Raw genomic sequence first — 13,965 nt, 5'->3', positions numbered from 1 at the left:
CAAATGACTGTGTCTTCCAAGGTGAGGACTGCTTCCAGTGAGTGCAGTTTCATGTTAAGACTCCTTGCGTTTAGCAGCATAACCTTGAGGCTGTTTTTAGATGGAGTTTTTACGTCTGGAATTTTATCCTTGAGACACTGCCTAAAAAGGCACTATGGCGGTGGTAAGAGCCTTAGCCACTAGCCAAAATCCCAGGGGTGACCGATGACCATCTCTGGCAAAGCACAAGGTCTGTCGATCATGTCATCCTAGGCTGATAGACACTGTATCTCCTTAGAATGACACCAGAAACTAAGCCAGTTATTGAAGTCAGTCATTTTCTGTTTGTACTGAGGTATCATCCTAGATGAAGGTAAAATGCTGCTTAAGGCTAAGGACATACCTGCCTGAGACACACAGTCCAAGAGCTTAGACATATCTCTCTTCATGTAGTCCAGAGAAGTACGTCTCAAGTCATTCACGCCAACATGGACTATGATGGTGTCGTAACAGTACCTGTTGTTGAGAGACTTGAGTTTGCACGTGTGATGTGGTGTATGCTGGCACCTGATAGACAGCTGATCATGACCATTTCCTTATCCATCTTGGTGAGAGGGACATCTGTGTGTCTCACAATGGAATCACCTATGACTAATATGTTTGGTTTTGTGGTTTGCCGTAAGGGCTTGACAAGTGAGACACTTACGTGGGCTGTTGCGTGTTGTGTTCTGCAGGGGAGGTATTACGTGTAGCATGCTTGTGTTTGGGAGGTCTCTGATGTTTAGGCATGTGTAGGTGTGTGTGTGATGAGGGTTTGGGTGGAGTAGGAGGTGAGGTGTGCATGCTGGCACCCCGCTCGTTGTCATATGTACTAACTGGTGTGTGAGAAAGAGCATGGATTCAAGGTTCTTATAGTTGCATCTCTCACATGTTGAGTGTGTATAGACTAGGAGTAGAGGGTTGTTGGTGAACATGAGGCAGTTGCTACACTGCCTCAGGATTTCCATGTCGACCAAGTTGGCTGGAGAAACTGTGGGAAATTGTCCATCCATAGTGTTAGGTAAATTTATATGGTCAGGAAAAGAGGTTTCACTTATTAATGGCTAGTGGATGAGAGGTTGTGTTCCTGTACAAGTTGTCACTGTAATTGTATCTTTATTAAAAATGTTCAAGATTTTAGCAATGATTTGCCTGACAGCGTTTATGCTCACTTGTGGAAGACTTGTATCTAATTTTTGTTTTTTTTTTTTTGTTGATAAATATGTATGCATTATTTTATTGCCTTTCTTGTCCCTCACTAAGTAATTTTATTAGTACTTGTGACTTGTGTGTTAACTTCGACTGCAGTGGTGGTGCTGTGGTAGCGTTGTCGCCTCACAGTAAGATGTTGTCCTGTTCGATTCTCAGCTAAAGCGTCTTCTGTGTGGAGACATGCGTGAATGGGTTTACCTTTGTTGAAGGTTGTGTGTCAGAGCTGGCAACTTGGTATGTAAAAATCTGCTGCCAATCATTAGCAACCGGAGTTCCGCTGTGGCTACCCCTAACCAGGAAAAGCCAAAACACAACAACAACTTGTGTGTTAACTTCATTGGCCTCATTAATTTTAGTTTTCTGCCATAATTCTCTCTTCAGCCTAAAACTACTATTTACTGTCTTTGTCCAACTTTACTGAACTGTAAATTTACTGAGCTTTTACTTTCCTTGTTGTCAGTCTTTACTTTTGTTATCTGTTATTAGTAACGGGTTACCTGTCCTAATTTGTTTATTTGACCTAGTGTTTTGGAGGCTACTCATACTGATATCTCTCTACCAATTATTTTCTGAGATTTCTTCATCTGTTTCTTTCATTAGTTAACATTTGTTCTTCTTATACAAGTTTTTTATCCCCCCAGGTAATTTTTTTGTCCCCATACCTACTGAACATCAATCAACCCTCAGTAAGAATCAGCCCATGCTTTCTAGATCTTCATTCCCACTGCTGCAGTAGCATTTAGGCTACTTAGGTTGCTTCCTGCCAAGAAAATAACTGGCCAGCTTTAAAAAGCTCTGTCTCCCCCAACTCTCTTAGTGTGAATGTTGATTGACTAATCCAAAGGAGGGAAATCGGTAGTCAGGGTGAAGCTTTCTTCAGTGTTATTGCTGCCTCAAGTTGAAGCATGTCTTGGCTTTCACAGCTAAAAACTTTGTTTCTGGCAGATAAGTTCTTCTTGGGGAACCCCTCCACACATAAAATGATATTTTTCTTAAAAGGGCAATAATTTATCTACTTTCTGACTAAAACAGTATTTAATCTTTAAGAAACCCAGTATTTTTTTCACAATATTGGAAGCTTCATATCAGATACTGCTATTCTTAGCTTGGAGTGTTTATTAAGGTATTTGGGGCTAATTTTATGAAAATTGTAAACTTATTGTGTAAACTTTGAATTTTGTGGGACAAAAAAGTTATAGAGGAATGGATGAGAACTTGTATGTCAGTGTAATGCTTATGCTCACTTTGTGACAACTTACCTACATTTTGATTCTGTCAGTGGTCTGCAAGCATTTGAACAGTACTTTACTTTGTATAACGTAAGGAACTGATGAGTGTAAGTGTCCCACTTGTAAACAGTGTGTGAAAGTTTAGCTTCCAGCCAACTTGCTCCAGCTACACTTACTGCTTTTGGTGGTGCTTCCCCAGTTACAGCATGGATACTTACTCCATTCCGACTCTGACTGGTACTTCTCTCACAGTACCTAGAAAAAAAAAATTAAATCATTTAACAAGGAGTCACTGCTATTGTTGCAGACTCGGTCAATGCCTCAGTTGGTAGTGGATGAACCTGTTGTGACCATTGATTGATCCTTGGATCATTCACTTACCTTTCCGGCTTCTGCTATTTTAGTCCTTTTGGCCAGCATGGACCATATGTAAACCATGTCCTTTTCAGCTGTTCCATTATCCGGTATAGGCATGGTAGAAATATCTTCTCTTGGTCTGAGACACTCCTGGAGATTCTCTCTCTGAGGTAACCAGGGCAAGAGGCCATTAGAAAGGGAAGACGTCCCTCCTTTGAGTCGGTCCTCTTCTGCTGGAACTCCTATTAAGAAAAGACAAATTAAACATTGTTCTTCTAGTGAAGTTATTACTAACAAAAAAGATAAATTCATTACCTTGGCTAGACAGGCATTCAGGCAGGACAAATGGGCATTCCTAGTAAGTTATTCCTGAGGAAGCAGGGTCTGATGATTCTGATTTTGGCATAGATAGGGCCTCTTCTTCAGCAGATTCCCAAGCCCAACTCTCTAATTGTGAGGAAAACCTTAATTCTTGTACTACCATGGAGGAATTTTCTTTCACTCAAGACCATTGCCGGGATGAATGAGATATTTTTATGGGAACAGGTAGACGTCCCCCTGAATGAAGGAGATACAAATGGATATACTTCAATCCTCTCCCTTCCCTCCTATAACTGCCAGCCCTGGAGGATGTGTTGAATGCTGCCTGTATGCCTCCTGATGCTCAGCCATCAGTCCCTAATAAAAAAAAGTATATAAACAGTATAAGGTCCCTCAGACTAATACATTTATTTTCTCTCACCTTGGGTCTGATCTCACATCCATTTCAACTACATCCCATGCTATCAACAGAGTGGTCCTGAATACCAATCCTCTGCCTGATAATAAGGAAGGTAAAATGTTAGACTGTAGGTAATGGAATTCTTTAGCATTTAGAATTCTGAATTACCAGGCATAAATGTGAAAATGTATGCTTTGCCAAAATGGACAGTCCAAGGAAATTGTCTTCTACTCTTCCTACAGAAGAAAGCTCTTTTTTTTAACCAAACCATTTCTACCCAATTCTTAGGCATCTAAACATGCTTTGAAGTGTGTGTATGCTTGTGCAGATATACTGTATCTAGGGCCACTGCTACTGTTACATTGTTTAGAAAGCTTGGGTACATAACTAAAAGTTTGATGATAGGGTAAAGTCTGAAATCTTGGATTCAGCTTTAAATAAAGAGATAATTTTTGGCTCTTGTGCTACCCATGTTTACAAACAATATGATGAAAGAGGGAACTGAATTTGGGAAGTTTCTAAGGTAGCTCATATACACCAGTTCATATCCTGTAGGCCTCCCTTTTACTCCCAAAAGCCAAATTAATAAAACCAGCCCTTTTTCTGGCCAAAAAAGAGATGGCTTACTGCCTTATTCCCATAACCATAGGCTTCAGGAAATTTCTAAGGTTCTCTGTTTCTGCGTCACATTATCAGTTCTCTGCATTACCCTTTGGTTTATCTGCATCTCCAAGGGTATTCACAAAATGTCTAGCAACCGTTATAGGCTTTGCAGATTTGACTGGCATTCACATTTTTCCATATTTAGTCAACTTATCTTTGCAGATTATTTATCCTGATGACGAGTCATTAACATGGGTTATATCTGTTTTGACTAATCTGGGCTTTCAGATAAATATTGCAAAATCCTCCTTGACTCTGTCTCACAGGATTGTGTTTCTGGGAAGCCTTATAAATTCTTCTCTTCAAAAGACCTTTTAACACAAGACAATGTGGATCTTTATCTTTTATTTTTTCTGAACTTCTTCAATCAGTTTCAGACTTTTGCAATAGAGTTTCTCAAGATCTTAGAGTTCATGGCTTCTGTGATTCTCATGATACCTTTAGCCAGATTACACATGTGAAAGATAAAATGGTTTCTAAAAAAACATATAGACCCAGCTTTTGTCTCCTTTGAAGTATCAAATTCCAGTTTTGAGAACTGCAGTAGTGTAGACAACAAATTAAATTGAGCCGTGGTCTTTCCTTTTATTCTCGGACTGCAAACCAATCTGTCACCACAGATGTTTACTTGAGGAGCAGTTTCTAGAGGGGTAAAAGTGCAAGGCCTGTGGAATCTGTCAGACAGACCAGACCAAAGCATGTTATATTAATAGAGATGACGGCTGTGATCCATACCTTGAAGTCTCTCCATCACCTTTGATCTCTAGCACCTTTTCAACTGATTATAGACAATACTATAGTCATGCTCCTCAGCATTCCTTAACCCTGAAAGCATCTTACTTTCCATCAGAGCAAAACATAGTGGCAGACAAGCTGAGCAGTACCAGGACAAACCCTCATGAATGGAAATTGAATGGGGAATCTTCCAGGAACTGATCCTATTGTGGGTAACACCTCAAGTAGATCTGTTTCTTTTTTCAAAATAGGCAACTAAACAAGTTTATTCCAGGGCTGCGTGTAAGCAAACCTGAAAAAAATATATGCATTTTAATTCTCTTGGAAGGGAATGTTCATTTATGTGTTTCCACCATTTCTGCTGATAACCAGGGTAATTCTGAAGATTCAAAAGGATACACCAAAATCATTGTAATGAGCCCAGTTTGGCCCAGGTGAAATTGGTTCTCCATTCTTATGGAATTGGCCAACTGATTTACAGGGCTTTCATTGATCTTGTCATATGTCCAAAAAAAAAAAATGGCATGGAGGAAGTGCATACTGCCCAGAAATCTGACCCAGTCTGTAGCAATCTGTATTGGTGTAAAAAAATAGCAGATTGTAAGTTGCTGTACATAGTAGTTTTAAGAGATTAATTTCTCGCCTTTGTGTAATTATTATATGCTGTATTTTCTGAGAATTTAACAGAACTCTGACATGCGTTATGAAAACGTAATTGTGTAGTTACATCTCCCTTTCCTTGCCTCATATAGTGGAATCATTTTGAAGCATTAAAATTTGCTTGGATGAAAACTGTGGTCATATAGCTGTATAATATATCCCAGTGGAAATTCAGAAAGATTATTTTTTTTCTATGTTAAGATATGTCACTGGAGAGCTATTTCATGGATTGGAAGACTGCTTTGTGGCTGTAATAAAGCTAGTGATAGGGCAGAGTCCTTTAGCTTTGTATGTGGTCATGTTCATAGGTTGGTACTAGGCTATTGGCCCTAGGGCCTGTACAAGCCTAGCCATAACAGTTCCCTGGCTATTTCTTCCCACAGTATTTACTTCCTTGGACCCCTGTCTAGCAGGGCGACTGACGTGATCCCTGGGGTAAATTTCCTATCTCCCATCCAGTCGTCAAGGTTCCTTTTGAAGAGGGCCAAGGAGGCGCTCTGCTTGACATGTATGGGCAGTCTATTCCAGAGTATGGGGAGTCTCTGGGTCAGGAACCTATCCCTCCAGCATGTTTTGTTCATTGTGATGACATGGTTTAGGTCCCTGGAGGGTGTGGTTCTGATGGATGTGTACAAAAGTGCTCTGTTGTGGGACCATGGTATCTCTGTACTGTGGTGTTATCCATTCTGTAATTGAGGAAAAGAACCCAGAGTCATAGTATGACATACTTAGAGTAATTGATGTGTATTGTTGTTCCCCTGAGGTATGGATGTGAATAGGCAGCCAACAGTAAACAGTGTTGTGCTGATTTATATTTGAAAAGCAGCATTTTGCCACCATGAAAGACACTGTGTTTACCACATACAAATAGTCCGACCTGCAGCTAAGTGCATGCACTGTGACAGGATGTGCTTGATGTAAGAGTGCTGCATTAAACATCATGTCACTTCATTGAACAGGTTACAGCTTTGGCAATGAGTAACGTGTAACTGCAGTGAGCAGTGTTTTAAATTTGGGCAAAGAAGCTGACTGAAAAAAAAAAAAAAAGCTTGATTGTGCCCAGAGTGGTGTGTGTAGGTTTTAAGTCATTGATGACCTAACTGACATGTTTGTATAGCTCAGAATCTAAATGTTTTTACTTTACCTTTAATTTTATGTATAGAATAGGCAAAATTGAACAAAAGATGTATTTACTTTTTTCAGTGCTTTTTCACTGTGGTAATTTAGTGTACTAATTTGAAATAAATTTTTCCTGGGGTCCTGGATTCAGGGGAGCCGTCTTGGAAATTGCTTGGCACATCCCCACAAAAAAAGGGGAGAATTTTATTCAACACTCTTAATGCAAAAAAGTAAAGTGCAACTATGTTGTATTATGTATAATACCTCATAGAATTTCCCCTTCTCCAATACAGAGTGGTCACTTGGTGTATATCAGTAGCAGGGATTTTTTTTGGGGGGGCTCTTTCTGTCAAGGGAACAAAGGGTATTGTTACAGCGAGTTGAGATTTTTGCTGCTTCATTTTAAGGTGCAGTTAGATATTCATACTTTTGACTGTTGAACATTTGGATGGTGAAGTTTAGTCACATAGCTAAAAAAATTTCTTAGTAGGATATTTTATTACAAAATAAGGTGTCATTTTATAATGACTTGAAGATTTATTTATTATTTAGGATGGGCTCCCTCAGCCTTTGTGTCATCTCGACAGAGCAAAGCAGAGAGAATGGCGTTTAATCCAGAAGACTTTATGGATGAAGAGGTAACCCTTTATAGATGTAACTCCATATATGTTAACTACCTGCAGTGAAAAAGTGTTTACATTTCTGCATGTTGTCTAACTGTACATCATCTCTTCTCTTCCTGCTTAGGATCTCGGTGAACATGGGATTGCTCCCAGAGACATTATGACCACAGATGATTTTGCTTCTAAAACCAAAGATAAGATAAAGGAGAAAGCCAGGGTACTTGCTGCAGTTGCTGCCCCCATTCCTGGAGCTACCATACTGGAGGACTTGATAGCCCCTGCCAAGTAAGACTATTTTAAAATGCATTTTGTATTTGCTTTGTGACTGTAAATATGTAGCATTTTCCATTTTCAAATATAGAACTTCATGTAGGGAAATTTATTTTTTTTAAGTAAAAATCATTAATTATTTTCCTAACTAAATAGTTGGCCTCTAGAGGTGAATCTTGGCATCCATGCTGCGAGCACATCATAAATGGTTTAGATAGATGAGGCCCGATCATAATTCTTTGTAGTACAAAGGGTTTTTAGCAGCTTTAAAAGCTAGGTAAGCACTTAATGCAGCTAATCTGTACATATTTCATTTGTTTAAGAATTCTGGGTTGGGAGAGGTGGTAAAGGAGGAAAACCAGGGACTGTTTTTAAATATTGATCTAAAAAAAAAAAAAATGAAAAAAAAAAGTTACTTGCAGAACCATTTGGCAGACAGAATGAAAATATGAATTAAGATATTCAGGAACAGTTGAGAAGGAAGGAACATTCCTTGTGTGAGACTCAACTGTAACAGCACTTGAAGCACCCAAATAGAGCCTGTCCAGCAGCAAAAAAATCACAACACACCAGAATAATTTAGTGCTTTCATTAACTTTACTTATGGAACTTCTTCAGAATACAAACGTACTAAAAATCATAATACATATATGTCAAACAGTTCAAGTAATTAGTTTGAAACAACCAGTCAACATCTTAAACCACTTAGGCTTGCTAAAAGCTTTAAAGTGCCACCATACAGTTTTGTATAAACAAGTATAATATATTAAAACATTTAAATATTTTAAATAACTTTTAATGGAAATGGTCTTATTGATCCCTGGAAATGAATCTGCTCTCAGGAAAATTTGCCATTTCAACTCTAAAAATTCTAAGTAATTGTTGAACTCTTGTACAAGCAACTTCATGTCAACTTTTTCAAGTACTAAACAGTAAAATTTTTTAAAACATATACATTCTTTGCTGTGCTTAGCTAAAGCATTATTATAATCAGAGCATTTAATAGCTCTAACATGCTCACTAATGCGATAACCTAGTGTTCTGGTTGTCTTATCTACATAAAAACAGTCGCAGGAACTACAGACAGCCAAATAAACTAGTCCCTTGCTTTGGCAGGTATACTTGCACTTGGGTATGTATTCAAAATTCCTATGTTTGAAAAAATACTGACCATCTGGATACACAAACCTGCACTATTTGCATTTCTGACATAGTAGATTACTTCTCAAACCGTAACCTTGTTCTAGTAGGAGGCTGGAACCTAACCTTGGGGCAAAGTTTAGATATAAAGGGTAGATAACTATCAGTAAGTAAGCAATTATAATTTGTTTTCTTAGATTGAGATTTCACTTTTTGGTTATGTCGAACTTCATTGATCCTAAGCAAATGTCTGCACCCAGAAGGAAGGGATTTTACCTTTTATTAGACACTGGCTTAGACTGTAGTAGAGAGACATTTTTTTCCTACTCTCTGTTTCACTTTCTTTGTCCATTGTTGGCTTATAATCACAGGACTTTCTCAGACCATTCATTGTTATCTCTAAGTTTTATCTTTTCAAATATTTAATTCCACTCTCCTAATTGGAGGTGTAACCCTAACTTATTACGGTATATGAGGCCTGGCTAAAGTAATGTGCAAGTAAAAGGATTTTAGTAATGCATACAAAGACCTGGATGTTTTGAATGGTATTAGATGGGTTTCTTTGAAGTCTGTGATTTGAGGTCTCCAAATTGATGCACTTGTCTAATACAAGAAGAAACACAATAAGAGTAAAGTTTTTGTAGAAAAATGTTTTTTACAACTAGATATGAAGCTTCAAGATATATTTATGCAACTGCAAATTATTAAATTTATCAAAAAATACATTTATATAACCAGTGTAATTTTAAAAACTACACATTGATAAGATATGGGGAACATTACATCTAAATTGTTTGTATCTGTTCTAAAACTATACATCCTAGTAGTAGTGTTTGAAAAAAAAATCTTAGCTGGAATGTCATTAAGCAAATCACAAGATTTTATGAAAAAATTTGCTGATACTAATGGGCATTTATTTTCACAGAGCATTAACTGTCTTCTGCACTCCTTTCATTAGGTCATTTGCGACTTAAAAAGTGTTGGACTTGACTTTAACCTAAATGAAATACAGAAAGCCATAGACAGTTTAGAATTCTATAGAGGCCCACCAACTGATGGCTGTATTCTCCTCTTCTGTAAAACATTCAAGTTAGAAATGTTGTCTTTGAGATGGGGAAGGCAACCAGAGGACCTGCTGAATGCCAGCACAGATAAGAGGAAGATGTACATACTCCGTACAGAAAGCATCCCTGCTGGGAACTGAGCTGAAGAACTAAGCACTGTTACTTGCTGCTATACCCAGCTAAATAAATAAGATGTAATTTGTATATTACCGATGTTGTACTGCAGTCATCTCTCATGATTCTGCAAACACAAAAAGATAAAAACTCTGGGTCTCTCCTGAAAAATAACTGTTAGATCAGGGGGTCCTATGCAGTCATAAACGATGCAGTAAATTAATAAATGTAAAAAAGTAAAGTTTTACAAAATCCGTGGGTTATCAGAAACCTTCTTTTGAGTTTCTTACCTAGCTAATCTATCCATATGTACAAAATTAGTGTGTTTAATAGCATTTGATATACATACTGTATTATATTTCAATTTCTTTTTTTTGCTGACCTTAGCAATGTGCAGCATTTCCAGGTCCTGAAGTCAAAGCGAAAGATGTGAATGTGGGAGTGTGAGTGAGCTGTAGTAATTGTAAATTTCTGTAGAGCAGAAATACCATCTAATGAAACAACAGTGAAATCTTCAAACCCTATCTGAAATGTGAATTTAAAGCAATGCAGTTACTGTTTCAGCTGTGGAAATGCTACTGGAACTGGGAGCTAATTGGTCTTTCTGCCTGTGCAGAGCATTACTACGATAGTGAATCCCTTAGGTCATCCTCCCATTCACCCAGTTTTCTTAATGCTACTCAGTTATGTCAATGACTTAACCAGTCAGTGTTGTTGGAAGTCTTGACAAAGAAAATGTTGTGGGAGTGCTTTGATTTTTCTACTCATAACAAACTGATCTCTGATTAGTGACTACAGCTATGCAAGTAGCCAATAAAGTTAACAGTTTGCCATATATAATCTTTAGTATACTGTTGTCTCTTGTCACAATTATGTTTCTATACAGCTGATCTAAAATGGCTGTTAGTCTTCTTTTGCAGGTTTTTCAGACATGCCAGCATGGCTCAGAAAGTGGTATAGGCCATGTTCCTCTGAGGAAAACAGCTGAGGGCCATAGAAAAGTTGAGAGACACAGGGTCGACTTCTAGTGTGTGGGAGATAATTGTTTCAAGTTAATAAAAAAAGTGTATTTTTTAAATTACTTATTTTCAGTTTCATGGCATTGAAATATGAAATGTTCCTGTGTATTACATATTTGGAGTCGGTGCTGAAATGGATATTTTCCATAATATTTCCATGAAATGATGACTGTCATTGCAGCTTTGATAAGATTTCTGTACATCTCACTGTCCACACTTTTGTTCATATCCTACAGGCTGCTTTCTCTGTACTTTCTTCAGACTATAGTTACTGATGAGTCGTCGTGAAAAATGTCTCTCTTTTTAATTGAAAATCAACATTTTGTGCTTTTCTTAATGTGAAAAACAGCAATTTTTGGTAACTGCCTCGTGATTTTTTTTTTTTTAACTTCCTCCCCGACTCCTCACAACCTCAGGCTGTTTTCCCCTGCTTTTGCACTTGCCTATCTCTGAATCCTTCACTTGTTCCTTGATGGTACCCCAGACATAACTTTGCTAGGTGGTCTCATTGAACGGTTGATCTCTTAACCTCAGTGATTCTCATTGTTAGGCCCATGGAGTGAAGAATCCCATGGGAAGTGACAAGTTTGTGGCCTTGAGGCCATCATCCCTGTGGCAGTCTTTTACTCTAGCTGTGGAGGTGACTCGTGCATTGATATCAGGATGTTACCCCCACCCCCAATTAAACCTGAGATGTCCTTTGAGGCTCCTGGTCAACACCAGTGGTCATCCAGTCACTGGGGATTTCCCTTATCTACAAGGCACAATGCTGTTTTTGTAGACAGTGAATAGAGTTTTTCCGTGATTTCACCACATTTACCTGTTGTATTCCAGAACAGCAACTTTCAAGTATTTGTTTTATGAAAAGCTGTTATTCCATGATGTTATTGTAATGGATCACTGTTGTAGTAGTATTTGCTAAAAAAAACTTTGGGTGCAGAAGACACAACACTTGGCCCAGCTTCCAAAGTTGAGCACCCTTTCTCCCCTTGGCTGAACCAATGTCACCCACTTAAAGATGTCAGTAAGTTTCCTTTATAAAGCTACTGTCTATCTGTGCCATTTTAGGTCATACTTGCTGCAGTTTGCAGTGCATGTATTGTGCTGTTGCTTTTGTGTTGTGAAGTTATTCAGCCTGCTATGGAGCTCAGTGCAGTCAAGTACCCCATTGTAGATATATTCTTATTTATCTGTGCTTAGTTGTACAGCTGAGACTTGTGCTGTATTTGCAGTGTGGAGGTAGTCAGACATCCAGTTATGCTTTAAGGTATTTCCATTCCTAAGAAAGAAAGATGCTGTTGTGGTAGGCAAATCCAGTCAAAAGATTTTCATAGCTTTTCTAGGTCCTGCCTGTTCTGTTCTGCCTAGGTCCTGAACGCATTGTTGAAAATTACAGGGTTTGCCAGGGCTCAACAATGCTTAGAAGTAGGCAATGTTCTCTCCAAAACTATTTAGACAGACTGAAGGTCTTGACTCCTACTACTATGGCATTTTTCAGTTTTCCACAGTACAGTCCAGCTCAAAATGTTATTGGAGAAGTGACAATGGTGGCTGATATCCTTGCTTGAGGATGTTGGTTCCAGTGATAAACATGTGCAGCCCCAGTCCAAGTATATGAGGCCTCCTGCAAAGCAAATTTATTATTTATTTACATTTTAGTGACTGGGTTGGCCCTACTGAGTCCATTTTCAGATGGAACCTTACTGTATACACGCAAACAAAGCTTATTTATCATTGAAAAATATGTAAAATGCTAAATATCCTAATACTGGGATAGTTAAACTTTAGAGTTGGAGGTGGAGACTTTTTAATGAAACCAGCTATATAAAAAATAGATTATGGTACAAGATAAAATGAAAAGCAGAGAAGGGAGCGAGAGAGGCAGATTTCAGAAGTGAGTAGAAAATGTAGACATAGTTATAAACTGGTAGAGAAAAGCTTGTGAAAAGGAGAGAAGTTTTCTATTGAAGGTTATACACCGTATACCCTTGATGTGATGGCACAGTTTGCATTGGTAAGCCTAATAGTGTATAGAGGTTTACATGGCTGCTTGAAGGGTATGAAGTTTGACGAAAGTCAAAGGTGTACAAGAAATTAGTGGCTATGAGCTCCATTACCAAATCTGGATAATGTTTTTTCACTGGTAGCAGGTATTTATAGGAAGATCTCAGAGTTATGTTTTGTGTAAATAGCAAGAAGTGAGGACAGGGGAGGGCATTTATGATCATAAATGATTTTATGAGTGAAAATAACACAAATATGTTGTACTTTTTGAAGGATGTGTGTTCAAGTTTAAGTAAGTTGCATTTATGTATATTTACGACAGGTTGAACAGCAAATTTGGCTTTCTTGTAATTTGCTGTTTTGTAGGAAGTTGTTGTATTTAGGTTACCAATGGCAGATATGCCATAGAACAATTTGGGAAGTAGCAGTGAGTTGGCTTAAGACCTTTTTAGTAGATGGTGACAGGACTTTATGCAATATAGAGTTCCAAGTCTTTTCTATTTCTCTAAATATACCATAAGCATATTCATAGGTTCATAGGTGTGTACTAGGCTAATGGCCCTGGAGCCTTTACAAGCCTTACCCATAGAAGTCCTCAGGCTGTTTCTGTTACACTAACTTAACTTTTAATTTCTCTACAAACTGTCTAAAATTTCTCTAAATATTAAAGAATTGTAATATACTTTGTATACATTCTTAATCAATATGTTATATTATGTCTAATGTACTAATTAAGCTGCAGATGTTTTTGTTTTATTTTTGAAGGTTGTAAAATTATTGTTTTCAAAATGTTTTGTAATAATTTGGAGCTTTTCTCCCTGGGCTTCTACCCAGTCAGACTTTCCTGGTAGTCAGATGTCAATAAATACATTTTCTGTGTGTCAAGAGTTATGCCGTTGATGTGCTCATTAAAAGAGGATGAGCTATGAATTGTTGCACCAAGATACTTATAATGGAAAACTTTGAGTTGTAGTGGTGGTTATAAATATGGGAATAGGTTTTTGATTGAAGAGCATA

At 37.9% G+C, this 13,965-nt stretch overlaps 1 protein-coding gene across 1 annotated transcript in view; it reads left to right on the top strand.

The window, feature by feature from the left end:
• GPATCH1 (G-patch domain containing 1) overlaps positions 1–13,965 on the top strand; it is a 780,183-nt gene that overhangs the window by 58,991 nt on the left and 707,227 nt on the right. Inside the window, exons 3-4 of the mRNA XM_044081593.1 lie at positions 7,267–7,352; positions 7,462–7,622. Of these exons, the coding sequence (XP_043937528.1) occupies positions 7,267–7,352; positions 7,462–7,622 (247 nt within the window). The remainder of the gene's footprint in view (positions 1–7,266; positions 7,353–7,461; positions 7,623–13,965) is intronic.

This window comes from Protopterus annectens, chromosome 8.part1, assembly GCF_019279795.1.
Source record: "Protopterus annectens isolate FY-2018-M chromosome 8.part1, PAN1.0, whole genome shotgun sequence".
Classification (NCBI taxonomy): domain Eukaryota; kingdom Metazoa; phylum Chordata; order Ceratodontiformes; family Protopteridae; genus Protopterus; species Protopterus annectens.
Note: the sequence above shows the minus strand (reverse complement) of the source record. Positions and strands in the feature narration are given on the sequence as shown.